The 22488-nt window shown below is 40.5% G+C and overlaps 1 protein-coding gene across 2 annotated transcripts in view; it reads left to right on the top strand.

The window, feature by feature from the left end:
- Window positions 1-22488, top strand: part of LOC134342923 (cadherin-22-like) — a 1022768-nt gene that overhangs the window by 688400 nt on the left and 311880 nt on the right. For both annotated transcript variants that reach the window (XM_063041624.1, XM_063041625.1), the window contains exon 8: window positions 8865-9001. In XM_063041624.1, coding sequence (XP_062897694.1) covers window positions 8865-9001 — 137 coding nt within the window. The remainder of the gene's footprint in view (window positions 1-8864; window positions 9002-22488) is intronic.

Raw genomic sequence — 22488 nt, 5'->3', positions numbered from 1 at the left:
ACCAGATGGAATGCACCCTCGTGTTCTGAAGGAAGTAGCTGTGGAGATTGCGAAGGCGTTAGCAATGAACCTTCTGGCATGGTTCCGGACGACTGGAAGATTGCAAATGTCACTCTACTACTTAAGAAGGGGGCAAGGAAGCAAAAAAGAAATTATAGACCTGTTAGCTTAACATCGGTGATTAGGAAGTTGTTGGAGTCGATTGTCAAGGATGAGGTTACGGAGTATCTGGAGGCATATGACAAGGTAGACAGAACTTAGCATGGTTTCCTTAAAGGAAAATCCTGCCTGACAAACCTATTACAATTTTTTGAGGAAATTACAAGCAGGCTAGACAAGCGAGATGCAGTGGATGTTGTGTATTTGGATTTTCAGAAGGCCTTTGGCAAGGTGCCACACATGAGGCTGCTAAATAAAATAAGAGCCCATGGAATTACGGGAAAGTTACATACATGGATAGAGCGTTGGCTGATTGGCAGGAAACAGAGAGTGGGAATAAAGGGATCCCATTCCGGTTGGCTGCCGGTTACCAGTGGTTTTCCACAGGGGTCCGTGTTGGGGCCACTTCTTATTACGTTGTACGTCAACAATATGGATTATGGAATAGATGGCTTTGTGGCTAAGTTTGCTAATGATACAAAGATAGCTGGAAGGGCCGGTAGTCCTGAGGAAACAGAGATTCTGCAGAAAGACTTGGATAGATTTGGAGAATGCGCAAAGAAGTGGCAAATGAAATACAATGTTGGAAAGTGTTTGGTCATGCACTTTGGTAGAAGAAATAAGGGGGCAGACTATTACTTAAATGGAGAGAGAATTCAAAGTTCTGAGATGCAACAGGACTTGGGAGTCCTTGTACAGGATTCCCTGAAGGTTAACCTCCAGGTTGAGTCAGTAGTGAAGAAGGCGAATGCAATGTTGGCATTCATTTCTAGTGGAATAGAGTATAGGAGCAGGGATGTGATGTTGAGGCTCTATAAGGCACTGGTGAGAACTCACTTGGAGTACTGTGGGCTGTTTTGGGCTCCTTATTTAAGAAAGGATGTACTAACATTGGAGAGGGTTCAGAGAAGATTCACTAGAATGATTCCGGGAATGAGCGAGTTAACATATGAGGAATGTTTGACCGTTCTTGGACTGTACCCCTTGGAGTTTAGACAAATGACGGGGGACCTCATAGAAACATTTCGAATGTTGAAAGGCATGGACAGAGTGGATGTGGCAAAGTTGTTTCCCAAGGTGGGGGAGTCTAGTATGAGAGGGCCTGATTTAAGGATTGAAGGGTGTCCATTCAGAACAGAGATGCGAAGAAATTTTTTTAGCCAGAGGGTGTTGAATCTGTGGAATCCGTTGCCACGGGCAGCAGTGGAGGTCAAGTCATTGGGTGTATTTAAGGCAGAGATTGATAGGTATCTGAGTAGCCAGGGCATCAAAGGTTATGGTGAGAAGGCGGGGGAGTGGGACTAAACAGGAGAATGGATCAGCTCAAGATAAAATGAGACTCAATGGGCCAAATAGCCGAATTCTGCTCCTTTGTCTTATCGTCTTATATTACATGTCAATGATTTAAATGATGGAAATGATGGCTTTGTTGCAACATTTGCAGACGGTATCAAGTTAGGTGGAGGGGGCAGTAATTTTGAGGAAGTAGAGAGGCTAAAGAAGGACTTAGACAGATTAGGAGAACAAACAAAGAAATGGCAGATGGAATACAGTGTCGGGAAGTGTATGGTCATGCACTTTTGTGAAAAAATGAAAGTGTTGACTATTTTCTAAATGGGGAGAAAGTACAAAAAACTGAGGTGCAAAGGGACTTGGGAGCCCTTGTGCAGGATTCCCTCAAGGTTAATTTACAGGTAGTGAGGAAGGAAAATGTGATGTTAGCATTTATTTCAAGAGAAGTAGAATATTAAAAGCAAAGATGTAATGTTGAAACTTTGTAAAGGACTGGTGAGCCCTCACTTGGAGTGTTGTGAGCTGTTTTGGGCCCTTTGTCTTTGAATAAATGTGCTAGAACTGTAGAAGGTTCAAAGGAGTTTCACTAAAATGATTCCAGGATTGAAAAACTTGTCATGTGAAGAGGTTCGATGGCTCTGGGACTGAATTCACTAGAATTCCGAAAAATGAGGGGTGACATCATTGAACCTACCAAATGGTAAAAGGCCTTGATAGAGAAGATGTGGAGAGGATGTTGGGAGAGTCTGACACCAGAGGACACAGCCTCAGAATTGAGGTGTGTCTTTTCAGCATAGAGATAAGGAGGAATTTCTTTAGCTAGAGAGTGGTGAATCTGTGGAATTATTTGCCTCAGGCAGTTTTGGAAACCAAGTCTTTATTTATATTTAAGGCAGAGGCTGATAGATTCTTGACTGCTCAGGGCATGAAGGGATATGGGAGAAGGCAGGAGATTGGGGCTGTGAGGAAAATTGGACGAACCATGAAGAAATGGTAGGTCAGACTCGATGGGCCAAATGGCCTAATTCTGCTTCTGCAGTGGTATGCAAAAGTTTGGACACCCCTGGCCAAAATTTCTCTTACTGTGAATAGCTAAGTGAGTAAAAGATAAACTGATTTCCAAAAGACATAAAGTTATAGGTGACACATCTCTTTAATATTTTAAGCAAAGAAACTTTTTTATTTCTATCTTTTACAGTTTCAAAATAACAAAAAAGGAAAAGAGCCCGAGGCAAAATTTTGGGCACTCTGCATGGCAGTATTTAGTAACACCCCTTTGGCAAGTATCACAGCTTGTAAATGCTTTTTGTAGCCAGCTAAGAGTCTTTCAATTTTTTGGGGGGGGATTTTCACCCATTATTCCTTGCAAAAGGCTTCTGGTTCTGTGAGATTCTTGGGCAATTTTGCATGCACTGCTCTTTTGAGGTCTATCCACAGATTTTCGATGTTTCATTTCTCTACTGTTGTGTTATCTGTTATATCACCATGCTCTCAACCACATGGATAAATGAGGCAGTAGTTTCAAATGCCTGTTTCAACATGATAAGTTTACAGCTCTGATGCACGCTGAAGTTCCTCCAGATTAAAGATGAGTTAATCTGTTCCTGTGGAATGCAGGACCTCAAGCTCCCCATCATCTCTACATTTCTCTCTGAGAGAGCTTTGCCAGCCCACTCAATCATTCTTATCTAGTAAATATTTCACTTCTGATCTCATCCAATTCCCTTTTTAAAGTTCTTAATGAATGTTCTTCCAGCACGTTTCCAGTCATTGATGACAGCAACTAAAAGAGAAGTACACAGAAAATGCCGGAGGAACTCAGTAGGCCAGGTAGCATCGATGGATATGAATAAAGAGTCAATATTTCATGCTGAGATCCTTCATCAGGATGGGAAAGGAAGTGGGGAGATGGCAAAGTAAGAAGGTGGGTGGGAAAGGAAAGAGGAAAAGCAAGAAGATGGTAGGTGAAGCTTGTTGGGTGGGGGAGGTGGGATGAAGTAAGAATCTGTGAGTCAGTAGGCGGTAAAAGCAAAGGGCTGGAGAAGAAGGAATCTGATAGGAGAGGAGAGTGGCCTAGTCGAGGAAAGGCAGGAAGAGGGCATCAGGGGAAGGTGATAGGCAGGTGATGAGAAAAAGTAAGAGGCCAGAGTGGGGAATAGAAGAAGAGGGAAGGGGGAGGGAAAAAAATTGGAAATTTGAGAAATTTATTTATGCCATTAGTTCGGAGGCCACCCAGACATTATATGATGTGTTCCTTCTCCAGTCTGAGAGTGGTCTTAGCATGATGGAAGAATGGGAATGGGGATAGAAATTAAAATAGTTGGCCACTGGTAAATTCTGCTTTTTGCATATGGTGCAAGGGTGGTTGGAAGTGCTCGAATAAAATGAAAATTATTCCTAACCCTTCCACCAGCATGTTCTGTTCTCACCCCAGTGCCTCTGGTAATTCTTTTATACTGGATCCTGCCACTGAAACACTTCCTCCCCATATTCTCAACCCAAACCCCTTTGGATAACTAAACTGCAAGATTACTGGCCCCTCATGACTTGTACCCACACTCTTTGCCGTTTTTTGATTTGCTCTTGATCATCGTTTGCTCTGACATCTTACAACTACTTAAGCTTATTGCTTGAATCAGTTATTACTTCTGGGAAACCAGTCAAAATAAAGTGACCACTAGGGATGTAGATCGGCTGAGAATCTTCAATGAAATAAGTAAAGCAACATACAAGGCTATGTAAGTCACCCCATCAGATTTATAAATGCAATCATGTACATGTGAATGTGCAGTCGAGAGCCAATGTCTTTTTTTAATTACAAAGAGTAATTCATAATCAAGAAATTATTGGCCAGTAGGTCTGAGATTAGTAGGAGAAAAATGTTTACGTCTATCTGCAATGGGTTTAGAATTATTGTCCTTCAGACACAATTTATTTGTTGATGACTTTGATCCAATTTCTTTCAGGATAAACATAAACCAAAATACTGACAAGGAAGGATAATGTTGGTGATGAGAATAAATTAACAAATAATATCCAAACAAAAGTAAGGATTTTTAAGCAGATATTAAAAAAAGAGTTTAATCGGGATAAATGTGGGCCCCTGGAGAGCAAGACTTGAGAACTGATATCAGAAACAAGGCAAAGGCAAATAAGTCAAATCAATAAATTGTGTCAATCATCACAATGTAAGTATTCCAAAAATATCTGATGGGCTATTTTTAAACAAGGCGAAAGAAGTTGCAGCAATCACTATCAATGGGGACAAAGTATTGGTAAAATTAAATAGGATGTAAGTTAGAATAGTAAACAGGTCCTGAAGTTTAGCATTCAGGGTTTTAAAGGAAGAAGCTGCAGATATTATCGATCCTATTTTCACATCTTACTGAGTTCCTGGAAGTAGCAGTGGACTGGGAAACTACAGATGTGATTCATTTGTTCAAGAAAGGAGGGAGACAAGATGTGGATAATTATAGGCTTGTTAGCTTAATATCTGTTGTTGCAAAAAAGCTGGAGTCAACAATCAAGAGAGAAATAAGCATTTAGAGCAACTTAACCCAAGCAAACCAAGTTGACGTGATATTGTGAAAGGTAATCTTGTTTGAAAAATTTGTTTGAGTTCTTTGAGGATTTAGAATGCAGAGTTGACACCTATGGATATAGTATCTTTGGATTTTCAGAAGCCATTTGACAACAGGTCAGATAAAAGGCAATTGCAAATGACCAGACTGTATTCAGGGAAGGGTGTTAACAAGGATTGAAAACTGGATAGTGCACAGAAGAATGTTAGAATAAAGAGAACTGTTTCATCTGGAAGAAAATAACTCATGGAGTGCCTCAACAATTAATTCTTTGCCCCAAATTATTTACTGTTTATCTTATTAAACTGGAAGAGAGGGCAGCACGTGAATTATCTTAGTTTGCCAACAAAATGAAAATAGGTGGGAGTCGTGTTGTGATGAGGATTTCGAGACTTTGCAAAAGTATTTCGTAAGTTGTATGAATGGGCAAAAAGAAGACAATATGGAGTTTAATGTGGGGAAATACGAGTTCATGCAATTCAGCAAGAGGAGTTTTAAGGCAGGTTGTTATCTGAATAGAGAAAGACTGTAGACAAGTGAAGTACCAAGGGATCAGTGTATTCTCAAGCACAAATTAAAAATCATTAGCAGGCAGGTGGTTAGTGGTTAGAAAGGAAATGGCATATTAGCCTTTATTGTAAGTGTTTTGGTGTTTAGAGATAGGAAAGTATTGCTGCAATCGTACAACATTCTTGTAAGACCACACCTGGAGTACTGTGCATAATACTCCAATGACACCATGTGTCACTATAACAACCATGTACTCAATATCAACAAGACCAAAGAATTGAATGTAGATTTAAGGAAGCAGAAGTCAGCAAAGCAGTGGGGTCAGTGGAGGAAAGGATGAATAGTTTCAAGTTCTTGAGTGTCAACATCTCAGAACGTATCCTGGGCCCAACATAATGATGGGATCGTATATATCCTTTGGGAGGAGTCTGAGGAGATTTGGTATGTTGTGAAAGGTTAGCAAATTTCTACAGGTGTACTTTGTGGAGATTGGTTACATCACCATCTGGTATGGAGGCAACAATGCACAGGATTCTTAAAGGCTTCAGAGGGCTCAGAGTCAGCCAGCTCCATCACAGGCACAAGACTCCCCACCATTGAAGACATTGTTCCAAAGGCAGTGGCTTACAAAGGTGGCATCCATCTTTAAGATCCCTCCTCATCAGGGACATACCCTCTTTTCATTGCTACCATCAAGGAAGAGATATTTGAGATAGAAGATCCACACTCAATATTTCGGGAACTGCTTCTTCCCCTCATTGTATTCTTAAACTATTTATTATCTCATGAACACTACCTCACTATACTTATATTGCATTATTTATTTATATGTTTGTTTGTTTATCTATTTAGCCATCTATGTTTATTTATTATTTGCCTATTTATTTATCCATTCCATATCTATCTATCTATGTGACTTATAGTAATTTGTTATGCCTGCCCAGTACTGCCATCAACAAATTTCACAAATTATGTCATTGACAAAACCTTATTTGAATTCTGATTTTGATACTTTATGTTCCTGTTTTTACTGAGGATGATCACTAATGACTTTGCTGCTCTGTCATGAGAGAATGTAAATGCTTCATTTTTCTGCTTGTAAGAATCAGCAGTTGGAAGCACCAAGCCTTTCTGACACGGAGGTACAATCATAGACTTAAGTAGCATGGAAGCATGTTCTTTAACAAAACTGACCCATGTCAACCAAGGTGCCCCACCCAAACTACACCCATTTACCAGTGTTTGGCCCATAGTGTTCAAAATACTTCTAATCCATGACCAGTCCAACTGTTTTTTAAAATCATGGTTGTACTTGCCTTAACACTTTCTGTCAGCTCATTTCACATACATGCTGTCCTTTGTATGAAAAATAACTTTGCTCCTCAAGTTTCCATGAAATTGTTCTCCTCTCACCTTAAACCAATACCCACCATTTTTTTGATTCTCCAATGAAAGGAAAAAAACTGAATGCATTGAGTTTCTGTCTAAATGGAGAAATTATTTTGCAAACCTAGACTAAGATCCATAGTAATAGAGAAGGGACGTTTAGTTTCAGGTAAAAACATCTGCCACAGACAATATAAATACAATGTGACATTTTGAACACTTTATTTTGACTTCAAGTGTGGAGTCGCTTAGAATATTAAGTACTGTTGAAAAATGCTGGACAGATCACTGAAGGAGGAAGAGGTTTCTGCTAGAATGAGGAACTGATGGACATGTGGAATGGACAGGAGATAGATATAAAACTTCACGGAAATAGAGACCAGGAACAGCAGGGTTGTTTTTGTTTCCATGAGCCAGTACACCATAAACCTATATACTGGAGTATGCAGTAGGTGAGGATGTCAGCAATAGGACTGAGATGAGTAATGTGCTCGGTGGTAGAAAGCAATGGAAGGAAGAACTTTTTGTATTTTTATTGAATAGACAAAGGCCGATAAAGGAAGAAATGGAAACGACCTCTTTATACTGGCTATCTCCCCTTTATGCTGGAAGTCCTGATGCTATGTTTCAACCTGAAATGCCAACTATCCTTTGCATTTACAGATGCTGCTCAGCTCTCTACGTTTCAACAGCAGTTTGTTTATTCTTAATTGAAGACGTTGCGTTCGGTTGGTCAATGAAGCAGAGGGTTCTACTAAACAATTACTTTGAAATGGGGCAGATTAATGGATGAACTTTGTCTTTTGGATGTTTGATGTAAGGTCAATTTTATTTCACGTATCAGCAAACAGATCAACATTGGTCTCTGAGTGGCCCCATTTGCGGGGTAAGTTTTCTTCCTGCACGCGAGGACTGAGGTTAGAGTGACCTTGGCTCTGGCTTGGAGGCAACATAGGTTCATTACTTACCCACTTGACCTATAGATTAACTCCACTTCAATGGGGAAGCTGAGGAGAAAAACTGAAGTGAAAAAGATTGAGAAAATACAGTAGTTGAAGCAAAGGCAGTCTTATTTGGTCCCTTTGGACCCATTGGATAGAAATGTCATGTCTTCATCACATCATTGTACAGCAGAAAAAAAGGGAGATGTTTATGTAATATCATCCAAACTTCAGTAGGATTCCTCACCATCTCTTCCAATTGATTCTCTTTGAAAATTAAAAGAGAATCACTGCCAGGTACAGTGATTGATGTGGCTCTGGTAGTAACATCAATCACTGGAGGAAGCAGCTATTCTACAAAAGGGAGGATAGGGTTGAGGTGGACACAAGCAGTGACTTTTCTTAAGGAGAGCAGCAGAGAGATCCCTCTGTAGTTACTGCAATCGGATTTTCCTCTTTCCTGAGAGATGGTCGTGATTAAAGATCTCTGCGAATCCATGACATTTTCTCCAGATGAGGGAGAAGAGGCTATGCATTACTCTCTACCAAGTTCTAACCACCCCGTCCTAATTACTTGTACTCCTGGTCTTGATTTTGCCCCTTCTACCCAACTTTCTCATCTTCTCTTTAATTCTCCACCAGAGGTCACCTGCCCTAGGGTATCTACTCCAGCACCACCTCGCATACATAGTTTGTTAAGTCCATGTATAGGAGGGTTTTAGAGAGATATTGGTGAAGCAAGGACAAATGGAAGTAGCATGAGGGACGTCATGGTCAGCATAACCGTTTGGTTAGGTTCCATGCTGTATTTCTCTATTACTGTATGACATATCAGGCCTTTAGATACATTACTGTTTTGTTTCCCCAAGCTGATACAAGCACTGACTGAATAACAGTTCTGCTGTATTTTTCTTGTTAAGCCAGCTCTGAGTTTTCTAAGTTATGAATTTCAGCAATGGTCTTAACTCACTGTTGTCTGATGGGGATTTGACAGGTACTCTATCGACCGTAACACTGACTTGGAGAGAATATTTAATGTGGATGCAAACACTGGACAGATCACAATTGTCAAAAGATTGGATCGGGAAACTGCAGGATGGCACAATATCACCGTGATAGCAATGGAGACAGGTAGGAGACTCTCAGACATGTTGGTTCAAATCCAAACCCTTCAGACCAATGCAAAGACTGTAAGTGAAAATTACTTGCTTACAGTCGAAAAGGTGAAAGAGGTTTCTCGGTAAGTTGAAGCAGAAACACAAGGTAATTGGTGAAGATCTGAAGCACAGAGAAGATAATAAGCCAAAATAAGGATGTAGTGATGGGTAGAACGTGCATTGCTTAAACTGATGAAGGAGAAAGTAGTGCAGCTGAAAAGCAGGGAGTTTAGATATCCAGACTGGTTAACAAACTATCATGTGGTAAGCATGCATCATGAAACAACAGAAAAGTAATTAATCAGAAATGAATAGGGGGATGCCATTTAACTCCAGTTGTTTATTTATAAACAAATAATTGAATTGAATTGTTGCAAAGCTGTAAGCTATGCAATTGTAATTTTGTAATTGAAAATGCAGATTAATTTTACCATTTTCATTTGAATTTGTTTATGAAAATCATTGATCATGTTCCACATACATTAGAAATTAGCACTGCATGGTAATGGCGACTAACCAGTAGACACTCAGTTTAAAACTTTAAGAGAATTTCATATTTAAAGCAGGACTTTTCTACAAGTACATTTCTGTTGAACTTTTCAATTCTATACCAAAAATATTTAGACTTATAATCAGAGTAAAGCTGTGTATTGTTATTTGTTCATGTGGAGTTTCTCTCTGTAACCATTTTCTTCCCTTTTCTTTAAATCAGGGGTCTCCAATCTTTTTGCACCGCGGACCGGTTTAATATTGACAATAATGTTGCAGACCGGCCGACAGTGGGGGGGAGGGGGGTGCTGGGTTCAAGTTCAACAGTGGGCGTGGCAGGGAATGAGGAAAGGTGCAGCTGACTCATATCGTTTCATATCGCCAAATCATATTGTTTCCTCGCAGCCCGGTAGCACATGCTTTGCGGCCAAGTACCAGTCCGCGGCCCGGTGGTTGGGGACCACTGCTTTAAATGCCCAGTCACCGATACCGTTGATGACTCATGGCATGGTGTAGGGATAAGGCTTTCAAGGAGGTTGTTAATATTTTGCATGAGTTTGTTAGGATTGTTAAAAAGAAAGTTAAGAGGAAAACTAATCTGAAGGTCATAGAAATGACATCTGACTGGGAATTCAGAACAAAACACTTCATCTAGAAAATATGAAATATGGAACCACCACTTTATTGTTGAGTTAGCAGCCTAAATGCACTTTAGGCTGTGATTAAAAAAAAAACGTTGAGAGCAATGTGAGGTTGTGTCCTGTTCAATAAATACCCACGTGGACTAATCCTGTGAATGGTTGTAAATTCTTTTTAATTTTATGTAATGGTCTCACACTGATGTTTTCTCTCCTTCATTTTCATGCTGGAGATTTATGTTTGCCTTCTGTTTGGTAAATGTTAGTTGAGTAATTGTATCTGATGGTCAGAAGTGAATTCCAATGCAAGGAATATCCACTGAAGGTAATAGATTGGGACAGGCATCCTGTGAGCTCCCCGCGGTATTTCTGAAAAAAATCATGATTGTTACAACAGTGGTATACTGACCAATATAAGATGAAAATGCAAGGCAGAAGTTTCCAATTAAAGGATACTCAGAGATTTGTCCTCAGTCCCATGTGTTACATGTGTAATATCATAGTGCATTTGTACTGAATCACACAGCAATCAAAATTTAGAAGGAGGACTTTACACATTAACACACCACTTACACCACCAGTGGCCACTGTGAGTATGTTTGTGGTCATCTGCTGCTGGAGCCCATCCTCTTCAAGTACGGACATCTTGTGTGTTCAGAGATGCTCTTCTGCACACCACTGCTGTAATGTCTTGAACCAGTCTGCTCATTCTCTTCTAACCTCTCTCATTAACAAGCTGCTTTTGCCCACAGACCTGCCACTCACTGGCTGGTTTTTGTTTTTAGCACAATTCTCTGTAAGCTCTAGGTATTGTTGTGCATGAAAATCTCAGGAGATCAGCAGTTTCTGAGATACTGAAACCAGTCTGTCCACCGCCGAAATCACTTAGATTACATTTTTTCCCCATTCTGGTGTTTGGTTTGAATAACAACTGAACTTCTTGGCCACGTATGTATGCTTTTATGCATTAAGTTGCTGCCATACGGATGGTTGATTAGCAATTTTCATTATCGAGCAGGTATAAAGGTGTACTTAATGAAATGGCCACTGAGTGTACTGTACACAGCAAGGATTAAATTTTTGCTCAGTTTGAAAATTGTTGTATTGACTTTGCTTTCTCTTTATGTCTGAAATGTCTGCATTCTGCTGCTTATAGCCATGATTCATTAATGTTAATAATTTAGCTATGTAATTTACAACTGTTAACATCTGATTTAGTTGTGAGTGTAAATACTACTGGAGTGTGTTACATTCTTCCATTAATAATGAAAAACAAATATAAGAAAAAAAACATCAAAGTTAACTGTTCAGGCTGAACTTGATCTACTTTGGCACAAAGTCTTCTAGCTGTCTTCTACACTCTTGGCTCCACAATATCTTCATGTTCACTCATTAGTATTTCAGTTGAAGTGCTTGCTTGCATTGAAATGATGAAGTGGGAAAGTTATTGGAAGGTATTCTAAGAGACTGGATATATGAGTATTTGGATAGACAGACTGATTAGGGATAGTCGGTATAGCTTTGTGCATGGTAGGTTGTGTTCAACAAACCTTATAGAGCTTTTTGCGTAAGTTACCATGAAAATTGATGAAGGCAGGGCAGTGGGTGTTGTCTACATGGACCTTAGCAAGGTATTTGAAAAGGTCCTGCATGGGAGGTTGATCAAGAAGGTTCAGTGACTTAGCATCAAGATACGGTAGTAAATAGGATTAGACATTGGCTTTGTGGGAGATGGCAGAGTGGTAGTAGATGGTTGCCTCTCTGACTGGAGTCCTGTGATTAGTGGAGTGCTGAAAGGATAACAGATATTGTTGTTTGTCGTCTATATCAACAATTGGATGATAATGTGGTTAACTGGATCAGCAAATTTGTGGATGACACCAAGGTTGGGAGTGTAGTGGACATAGAGGAAGACTTTCAAAGCTTGCAGTGTTATCTGATCCAGTTGGAAAAATGGCAGATGGAATTTAATGCAGACACGTGTGAGATGTTGCACTTTGGGAGGACCAACCATGGTAGGTATTACACAGTGAGCACTAGGCCACTGTGGACTGCAGTAGAACAAAGAGTTCGAGGAATATAGGTCCATAATTCATTGAAAGTGGTGATACTGATAGATGGGGTCATAAAGAAAGCTTTTGACACATTGGCCTCCATAGATCAGTATTGAGTTAAGATGTTATGTTGAAGTTGTATAAGATGTAGATGAGGCTTGATTTGGAGTATTGTGTGCAGTTTTAGCCACCTAACTGCAGGAGAGATGTAAATAAGATTGGAAGAGTATAGAGAAAAAAATACATGGATATTGCCAGGATGATAGGATCTGAGTTATAAGTAAAGATTGAATAGGTTAGAACTTTATGCCTCAGAGCATAGAAGACTTGGGGGGGGGCAGTTTTGATAGAGGTATACAAAATTACGCATCATATAGATGCTTTTTCCACTGAGGTTGGGTGAGACTACAATCAGAGGTTATGGGTTAAGGATGAAGGGGGCAATATTTCTGGGGAAACATGAGGGGAAACTTCTTCATTCAGAGAGTGGTGAGAGTGTAGAACGAAATGCCAGCAAAAGTGGTGGATACAATTTCAATTTGAATGATTAAGAGAAGTTTGGATAGGTATGTGGATGGGAGGAGTATGGAAGGCTGTGATCTGGGTAGTTTAAATGGTTCTAAAGGCCTGTTTCTGTTCTATAGTTTTTTATGACTCTATGATCATCCTATCATAGTAAACCTGTATAAATCTATCTGTGATGAATTATTTGCATGTTCTCTGGTCTACTTTAATTGAACATATATCAGTTCCCCTTGGTTCTTTTTCTTTATTGTTCTTAGGCAGTGTTTTCCAAATGGGTTCAGTGTAATCTTGTTAGATGTCAAGAACATAGCAAAAGGATTGCAAGGGACAAAATTGATCCTTTGGAAGACCAGAATGGAAATTATGTGTGGAGCTAAAACAGATGGGGGAAGACCTTAAATGCTTTCTTTCCTTCTGTATTTACTCGGGAGGAAGATACAGAGTCTATAGAAGTCAGGTAAAGCGGCTTCAACTTCTTGGACAGATTGCAGAAGAGGGCGTGTTTGCTAACTTGGGGCAAATCGGGGTAGATAAGTCCCCAGGCCTCACAAGGTGCTGCTTCAGACCTCACAGGAGGCAAGTGCCGAAATTGCTAGGGCCCTAGCAGCGAGATTTAAAACATCCTTAGCGTTACATGAGGTACTAGAGGATTGGCAGATAGCCAATGTTGGCCTGCTGTTTAAAAAAGGCTCTAAAGAGAAACTGGAAAATTATAGGCCTGTGAGTCTGACTTCAGTTGTGGGAAAATTATTGCAAGTTTTTCTGTGGGACTGGATATATGCGTGTTTGGATACATATGGACTGATTGATGATAGTCAGCATGGCTTCATGCATGGTAGGTCATGTCTAACCAATTTTATAAAGTTTTTTCAAGGAATTTACCAGGGAAGTGGATAAAGACAAGGTGGTAGATGTTGTCTACATGGACTTCAGTAAGGCATTTTACAAGGTCCCGCATGGGAGGCCTCTCAACAAGGTTCAGTCACTCAGCTTTCAAGATGAGGCGGTAAATTGGATTAGACATTGGCTTTGTAGAGAAACCAGATAGTGATAGTAGAGGGTTGCCTTTCTGACCGCAGGTCTGTGACTAGTGGTGTGCTGCAGGGATCGGTGCCTGATCCTTTGTTATTTGTCATCTATATCAATGATCTGAATGAGAATGTGGTTAATCAGCATATTTGTGGATGACACCAAGATTAGGGGGTGTAGTGGACGGTGAGGAAGGATATCATGACTTGCATAGGGTTTTGTATCAGCTGGAAAAATAGGCTGAAAAATGGCTGATGGAATTTAATGCAGAAAAGTGTGGGCTTCTGTACTTCAGTAGGACCAATCAGACTAGGTCTTACACAATGACTAGCAGTGCACTGAGGAGTGTGGTGAAGAAAGTGATCCTACAGGAAAGATGTAAACATGATTGGAATAGTGTAGAGAAAAAATTGCAAGGATGTTGCTGGGTTTAGAGGTAAGATTGAATAGGTTAGAACTGCATTCTTTAGAACATAGAAGATTAAGAGGAGATTTGATAGAGGTAAGCTGGACAAACTTATGAGGGGGACAGATATGATAAACATCAACATGCTTTTTTTCCTCTGAAGTTGGGTGAGACTCCAACCAGAGGTTATGAGGTAAGGGTGATAGGTGAGAAGTTTAAGGTGAACATGAGGGGAAACTTCCTCATTCAGAAGGTCACGAGAGTGTGGAATGAGCTGCCAGCACAAGTGGTGCATGTGAACTCAATTGCATTGTTTTAGAGAAGTTTGGATAGGTACTGTACATGGATGGTGGGGATATGTAGGGCTAGGCTCCCAGTGCTAGTCAATGGGAGTAGGCAGTTTAAATGGTTTTGGCATGGACTAGATGGGCCAAAGGACCTGTTTCTGTGCAGTAGCTCTCTGTGAGTCTATGACTCTAAGCCAGACTCATTGATTTGAATTGCACAGAGTCAGCTGATAGAGCTGTTGCCTCACAGATCCACTGATAGAGGTTCAATCCCTTGTGCCCTTTTCATTTGGATTATGTATTCTCCCTGTGACCTTCTGGGTGATCCTGTTTCCTCCCACATTCCAAAGACATGAGGGTAGGGAGGTTAATCGACTGCAGTAAGTTGCCCCGGGCATAAACGAATGGTAGGATCTGAGGAAATTGATGGGAATGTGGAAATACTAAAATGTGTTTCATCTGATTCGTCTAAAGGGTGTTTTTTTTTTTAGTGTGGATTCAATGGACTGAAGCCCGTGCTTCTCAGCTGCATCCCTCTATGTTTCCTTGATTCCAAAACTCATGGTATGCTTCATGAGGCTATTACACTGCTTTTGAGTCCAATTGTAACATCACTGACTGCCCTTTTAGCAATATCTCAGTGTGGATGAATCCACCACATTTCCCTTCCACTGGACAGACTTTATGTGGCACCCATGTAATGGCTCCTTTTCACCTACGCGATGCCTGTAACCTCTCCTGGAATGAATAGGTTCAAAAGTTCTGCAGCAGCTTGGGCCCAGTACAGTATCCATGGGCTGAGGCCCCACATCATATCGGGCTGGTGAGTTTAGCTGAGGACATTCTGACAGCTTCTATTAAGTACTGTATATGTGTTGGCGCGTGGCCAAGTGGTTAAGGTGTTGGTTTAGTGATCTGAAGGTTGCTAGTTGTGTCCTTGAGCAAGGCACTTAACCACACATTGCTCTGCGACGACACCAGTGCCAAGCTGTATTGGCCCTATTGCCCTTCCCTTGGACAACATCGGTGGCATGGAGAGGGGATACTTGCAGCATGGGCAACTGTCGGTCTTCCATACAACCTTGCCCAGGCCTGCGCCCTGTAAACCTTCCAAGGCGTAAATCCATGGTCTCACGAGACTAACGGATGCCTATTACTATTAGGTATGGATGCACATCTGTTCAAGTTTTGAACTGTCCGGTGTCTCTGGGGCACACGGCAACTAATCCCATTGTGCTTCACCAGTGGCTGAGGGATTAATAATCTTACCAGTAATTACAATCTGCACAGCAGTCTTGTAAAATGGGTGCAAGGAGGGGGCATTCGCTAGAAAGGCATGAGAAAAAGGATGATTGCTGCTGAGAAAGGCTTGTATGGAGCAGATTTACAGGCACAGGACAATTGTGGCCATTGCCTGCACTGGGCTGTGATTTCTCTGTAGTAAATTCAGGCCCTCAGACAGTACCTATTACAGAGACAACATCATATCCCACTGTGATAGTTTGAGAATTTGAATTCAAATTAAAATCCCTGCAAAAGAAGAAGGCATACGGTGCATTAGCCTCCATTAATCGTGGGATTGAGTTTACGAGCCGAGAGGTAATGTTGCAGCTATATAGGACCCTGGTCAGACCCCACTTGGAGTACTGTGCTCAGTTCTGGTCGCCTCACTATAGGAAGGACGTGGAAACTTTAGAAAGGGTGCAGAGGAGATTTACAAGGATGTTGCCTGGATTGGGGAGCATGCCTTATGAGAACAGGTTGAGTGAACTCAGCCTTTTCTCCTTGGAGAGACAGAGGATGAAAGATGACCTGATCAAGGTGTACAAGATAATGAGAGCCATTGATTGTGTGGATAGTCAGAGGCTTTTCCCCAGGGCTGAAATGGCTAGCACGAGTGGGCATAGTTTTAAGGTGCTTGGAAGTAGGTACAGAGGAGATGTTAGGGGTAAGTTTTTTTACGCAGAGAGTGGTGAGTACGTGGAATGGGCAGCCGCTGGTGGTGGTGGAGGTGGATACGATAGGGTCTTTTCAGAGACTCCTGGATGGCTACATGGAGCTTAGACAAATAGAGGGCTATGGGTAAAGCCTAGGTAGTTCAAAGGTAGGGACGTATTTGGCACAACTTAGTGGGCCGAGGGTCCTGTATTGTGCCGTATGTTTTTCTAGGTTTATATGTTTCTAAATGAAAAGCAGTGGTGAGCAGACGCTGAAGCCATCACATAATCAGAAGAACATAGTCGGTTGATTCATGTAACTTAAAAAAGCAAACAACATCATGAGCTAAATATTCTGTCCAGTGGAGTGTTGTCCTATGAAACCTGTTCCTTTGGCTTCTTTTTCTTGAATCCTATATGAATACATTTGCCTCTTAACCAATCTATGAAGCTGTTTCAACAACCTAGCCATTAAGTATGAATGGCCATGGACAATTGCAATGTGCAATCTGTCATCTGATGGTGCAGATGGAATACTGTACAATAAAGTATGGGGTTATGTGCTTTGGTAGGAAGAACAGAGATGTACTGTAGGCTGTTTTCTAAATAGGGAGAAAATTCAGGAATCTGAATTGCAAAGGGACTTGGGAGTCCTAGTTCAGGATTCCCTCAATGTTAACCTGCAGGTTGAGTCAGTAGAAAAGACAAATGCAATGTTGGCATTCATTTTGAGAGGAAAGCATTGGTCAGACTGTGTTTGGAAAACTCTGAGCAATTTTGGGCCTCGTATCTGAAGGAGGATGTGCTGGCCCTGGTGGGGGTTTTGATGAGCTTCAACAAGAATGATCTCAGGACTGACAGGCTTAACATATGAGGAGTGTTTGATGTCTCTGTGCCTGCACTCGATGGAGTTCAGAAGGATGAGGGTGGATGTCATTTAAAACCTGCTGCATACTGAATGGCCTGGATAAAGTAGACATGAAGAGGATGTTTCCATGAGGAAAAGAGTCTGAGATCTGTGGGCACAGATGCAAAATATAATCATACTGCCTTTGGTAGTGATGTACAGGTGCAAGGAATGTCTTCAGGTACATTGAGTGATATGACTTTCAGCAAGAGAGAACACCCACAACAACGAACGTTTGCAGGAACACACATCAAAGTTGCTGGTGAACGCAGCAGGCCAGGCAGCATCTCTTGGAAGAGGTACAGTCGACGTTTCAGGCCGAGACCTAACGAAGGGTCTCGGCCTGAAACGTCGACTGTACCTCTTCCAAGAGATGCTGCCTGGCCTGCTGCGTTCACCAGAAACTTTGATGTGTGTTGCTTGAATTTCCAGCATCTGCAGAATTCCTGTTGTGAACATTTGCAGGAGCCACCTTTGCTCTATTTGGGCTAGTGTCACAGGAAGTAAACTGATCCTATACTCAATGAGTAGACATTGATGAAAGGAAAGCCCAAAATCTGTAAAGTACAAGGTGTAAAATCACAACTTAAATTCTGCTTCTTTATGATTGACAAAACAGATCAACAACACTGTAAGTCTAATATCTCTCCCTGATTTACATCTCAACCCATTTATCTTCCAGTTAAAGTCTGCTGCTTCACTAACACCTCATCTGTTAAATTACTTTCCGCTGCTCTACACCCGATTGCCTTAAATATAGTGAACAGAATAATACCTTTTTAAAGATATTTTTAACTCTACAATTTGCATCACAACAAAATGTTTTCACGAATGTATGAAAGTTCTGACATAAAATAAATTAGAGGAGCTTTACATCTATTAATATATGTAACCATGTTCATTTTTCAAAGTTCTATATTCAAGGTAATTTTATTACCAAAGTACGTACATGTCACCATATATTACCCTGAGACTCATTTTTTTGCAGGCATTCACAGTAGAATAAAGGAAATCAACAGAATCAATAGAAAAAAACCACACAGAAATAAAGTCTGACAATCAACCAATGTGCAAAAGAAGACAGACTGTGTAAATACAAAATAAGCAAACAACAAACAAATAAATAATACTCAGAACATAACTTGTAGAGTTCTTGAAAGTGAGTCCTTAGTGCTTAGTTCAATTTTGGGCACCACACTCCCAGTTTTGCAGTAAAAATTGCCTCACTGACACAGAGACCAAAAGAATTGCATTTTCAGGCTTGTAAACACTTCCATGTACAAGCTCGGAGCACAATTTGCCTGAATCACATAGTCATACATCAAGTCCTTCAGACCATCATTGAGCATGGTTTCAGGCTAATCCTATGCTAATTCACTTTTATTCTTCCATTCCACCAAACTTCCACTACTCATACACACAGGAGGGGCAATCTGGCGGTGGACCAATGACCTGTCACTTTAACGCATAGGCATTAGCAGAGGATGGCATTCAGCCCAGGTGGCTGGAGCTGCAACCTGCTCTCTGTGCCACTATACCACTCTCGATTGTGCCATGAGGTGCTTAAGGTAAGAGCTCAGTGGAGCAACCAGTAGACATGCTGCTTCACTGCGCAATCCTGATCTCAGATGCTGTCTGTGTGGAGTTTGCATGTTTTCCTGTGATGGTATGGTTTCACCCCATGTGCTCCTCTTTCCTCCAATATCCCAAAGGTGTGCATCATGTTAGAAGGTTAATTGGCCATTTCATGTGGTTCTGTATGCAAATGAACAGTAGAATTTCGAGGATGTGAATGTGGGGGAGAATAAAATAAGTCGGGGCACGGTTAATGTAAATCATTACTGTAAACTTGATGGGGTATTGGGCTTTTTTGCCTGCTGTATGACTATGATTGAGTAAAATTTAATTAATTAAGAAAAGCTCCCCTGTTGTGGAAGGAGTCCTTAATAAAGCAATCTAACAAAGTTAGAAAGAGGCAGACCATGTATGATGTCAGGAAATATTATACTGCATCACACAAGACACAATGGAAATCTGAAGCCATCTCTCCCAACAAAATGTGCTTAAGTCAAGGGATCAATTGAATACTTCAAAACTGAAGATGATGGATTTTTGAAAAAATAATGATATTTAGGTTTATTGGATCAAGGTGATTCGACGGAAAAGTATAATCTAATTGCATAGCACAACAAGCTCAAGAGCTGAGTAGTTTGCTCTTGACCTTACTTTGTATCATCTCTAAATGCAAAAGCCAATGTATTGAAGGGGATTATGAGTGTTGGATCTGTCAAGGTTTCGTTGTATCTTCAATTGAATTCACAAATGTTTATAACTAGCTCATTGCATTTTTGAAGCAGCACAAAATAGTATTAGTTTTCAATGCTGCAATAATTCTTAAATCCATTAGATTTTAACATCAAAATAAGGCTCCTTTCAAACTTTGTTTTTAATGAAATTGTAACTGAATATTGTAGGCACAGAGTAACTTCAGCTTCATGGATAATGGCATCTGGTACAAGGATAAGTTTATGGTAAGCCTTTAAGACATGGGATACCCACAGGAAGACTCAGAAATGATGACACTGCTTAGGAATGCATGAAATGATAGCTACCAGAGTAGTGTCAGGAATGGTCTGATGATAACAGAGTTGCTGGCGTTATTCTTATGAGAATGGGAAGTTTGAGGGGAGATTTGTAGAAGTGCTTATTATTGAGGTTCTATAACAGGGAGATGGGGAGTAACTGTTTCCATTGGCAGGAGATGTGTTAACCAGAGAACTTGCATTTAAAGAGCTAAGCAAAAATATCAGAAGGGATAGGAGGAGAATATTTTTCCGTGGCTTCATCTAGTTCTACAATGGGGTACCGGAAGAGATGTCAGTAATGTTATTGCTGATGTTAGTAAAATAATGTTTATGAATTTCACATGGACCAAGATGCACGTAAATGCTTGTCTTGCACTCTGTTCAGATTGATCAATTTATTACATTGTGAATTGAGACAGAACGAAGTAAAACAATAACAGTGCAAAATAAAGTGTAAAAGCTACAGAGAAAGCTGTGCAGGAAAACAATAAAACACAATAATAAGGTAGATTGAGAAGTCTTATCACACAAGACATCTATTCAAGAGTCAGAAAGAAATAGGGTAGAAGCTGTTCTTGATCTGATTGCAAGTTCCTTCAGACTTTTGTATCTTCTGCCTGCTGGATGGGAGAGGGTTGAGGAGAGAAATACTGGGGTGGGTGGGATCTTTGACTATGCTGGCTGCTTTACTGTGGCAGTGAGAAGTATACACAGTGTCCATGGAAGGGACAGTAGTTTCCATGATGTGCTGAGCTGTGTCCACAACTCTCTGCAGTTTCTTGCAGTGACATACAGAAAAGTTGCTGTACGAAGCTGGTATGGATCAAGACAGAATGCTTTCTATGGTACATTGATAAAAATTGTTAAGGGACGATGTGGACATATCAAATTTCTTTACCCTACTTAAGTATATTACAAATACTTAGCAATAGCTGATGTGGTCCTTTTTTTCCAAGGTTTTCTCATGGACGTTTATTGCTGGAGGCTGGTATTGTACAGTGGGGTAGGTTTGAAGAAGTCCTTTGTTTTGAGGATCTCTAGTGAAGGGCCACTCTTATTATATACTTCGGTGAATGTGTCAGTGATGCCTTGGAACTGGACCTCCAAATATTCTTGTAGACAAATGCAGCTGTGCTCTGCAAGCAAGCAGTGACAGCACAGTAAAGATCACTTAGTTCAGATATGGCAGTCACATACAGTACTGTGCAAGAATCTTAGGCACCCTAACTATATAGATAGATATATATATATACACCTAAGACTTGTGTACAGTACTGTAGAAGCACCACAGATAATGTCTGGATGCATTATGCCTTGGTATGGCAACTGCTCTGACCAGGGCTAGAGAAACTGCAACGAGTTGCAAACATAGCTCAGCACATCACAATTGCCAACCTCCTCTCCACGGACTCTGTTAAAACCTTTTGCTGTCTCTTTCTGGCAGCCAGTATAATCAAAGACCCCACAACTCTGGCATTTTTGTTCTTATCCCTCCCATCGGGTATGAGATAAAATAATAAGAAAGCATGTTGCTCCAGGTTCAAAGACAGCTTCTATCCTGCTGTCACAGTTTAGTGAATGGTCCCCTAGTACAATAAAAATGATATCTTGACCTCACAGACTACCTCGTTATGATATTGCACCTCACTATCAATCTGCACTGCATATTTTCTGTAATCATGACGCACGATTCTGCATTCTATTATTGTTTCCCATGTGCCACCTCAATGCACGATATGGTGAAATTGCCTATATGGATGGCTTGCCAGACAATAATATTTCACTTGACCTCAGTACATGTGACAGCAGTAAACTAATTTACCTATTTATGCCCCCAATTTCAACCTTCTGATGTGTGCTTCCTCATTAATTTCTGTGAGGCATTTTGCATCAGTTCATGAATCAAATCCAAACTTTAATGTTCATGTTTATTGCTTAGTAAACAGTTGTCTACAATGTCCCAAGCTCCATTGCAGTGAGTTGAGGTGGTCTGGGTTTTACTTCATCTAGGACACTTGCAGCTGATAGAGAAGACATTCGCACTTCCTCCTTTTCAGTTCAACCCACTGTGCTATGTGACTACTTAGAGCTTCAGCATGAATCAGATTCAACAGACTGACAAATATGATATGTGAGGGATCCAGATTATCCTAATAAATTCAAACTGAAGAGAGAAGAATAGCAGTCTGGGCAGATTTAGAATAATATTTAATGTAATTTATTAATTACAGCTGATATTGGCCATTCAGTTCCTCAAGCTGCCAAATGCTGATTTATGAAATGTCCTACCATGTTAATTTTTATAAAATTACTCAATAATGAAGAATCTAGGACACATTGCCTGGTTTACTAGAGGAGATATAACACACTGATAGTTTAATTCTTTTCCAGTGATGTACATATTCCATTCCCCTGTACAGAATTTTAGCCTAGAGTGTTTCAAGACAAATTTATTCTGTTTTGATTGGAGAAAGGAAGAATTGGAAATGGCTTTGCAAAGCACCAGGGAACGAGGAAAACCAGAAACATTTCTGTATATCTCCATCAAATTGAAAGCTCTTCCCTTGGAAGTTAGTACAAAGGAAGTTTTACCCTTCTGATAAT

The sequence above is a fragment of the Mobula hypostoma genome, chromosome 2 (genome assembly GCF_963921235.1).
Source record: "Mobula hypostoma chromosome 2, sMobHyp1.1, whole genome shotgun sequence".
Lineage (NCBI taxonomy): Eukaryota > Metazoa > Chordata > Chondrichthyes > Myliobatiformes > Myliobatidae > Mobula > Mobula hypostoma.
Note: the sequence above shows the minus strand (reverse complement) of the source record. Positions and strands in the feature narration are given on the sequence as shown.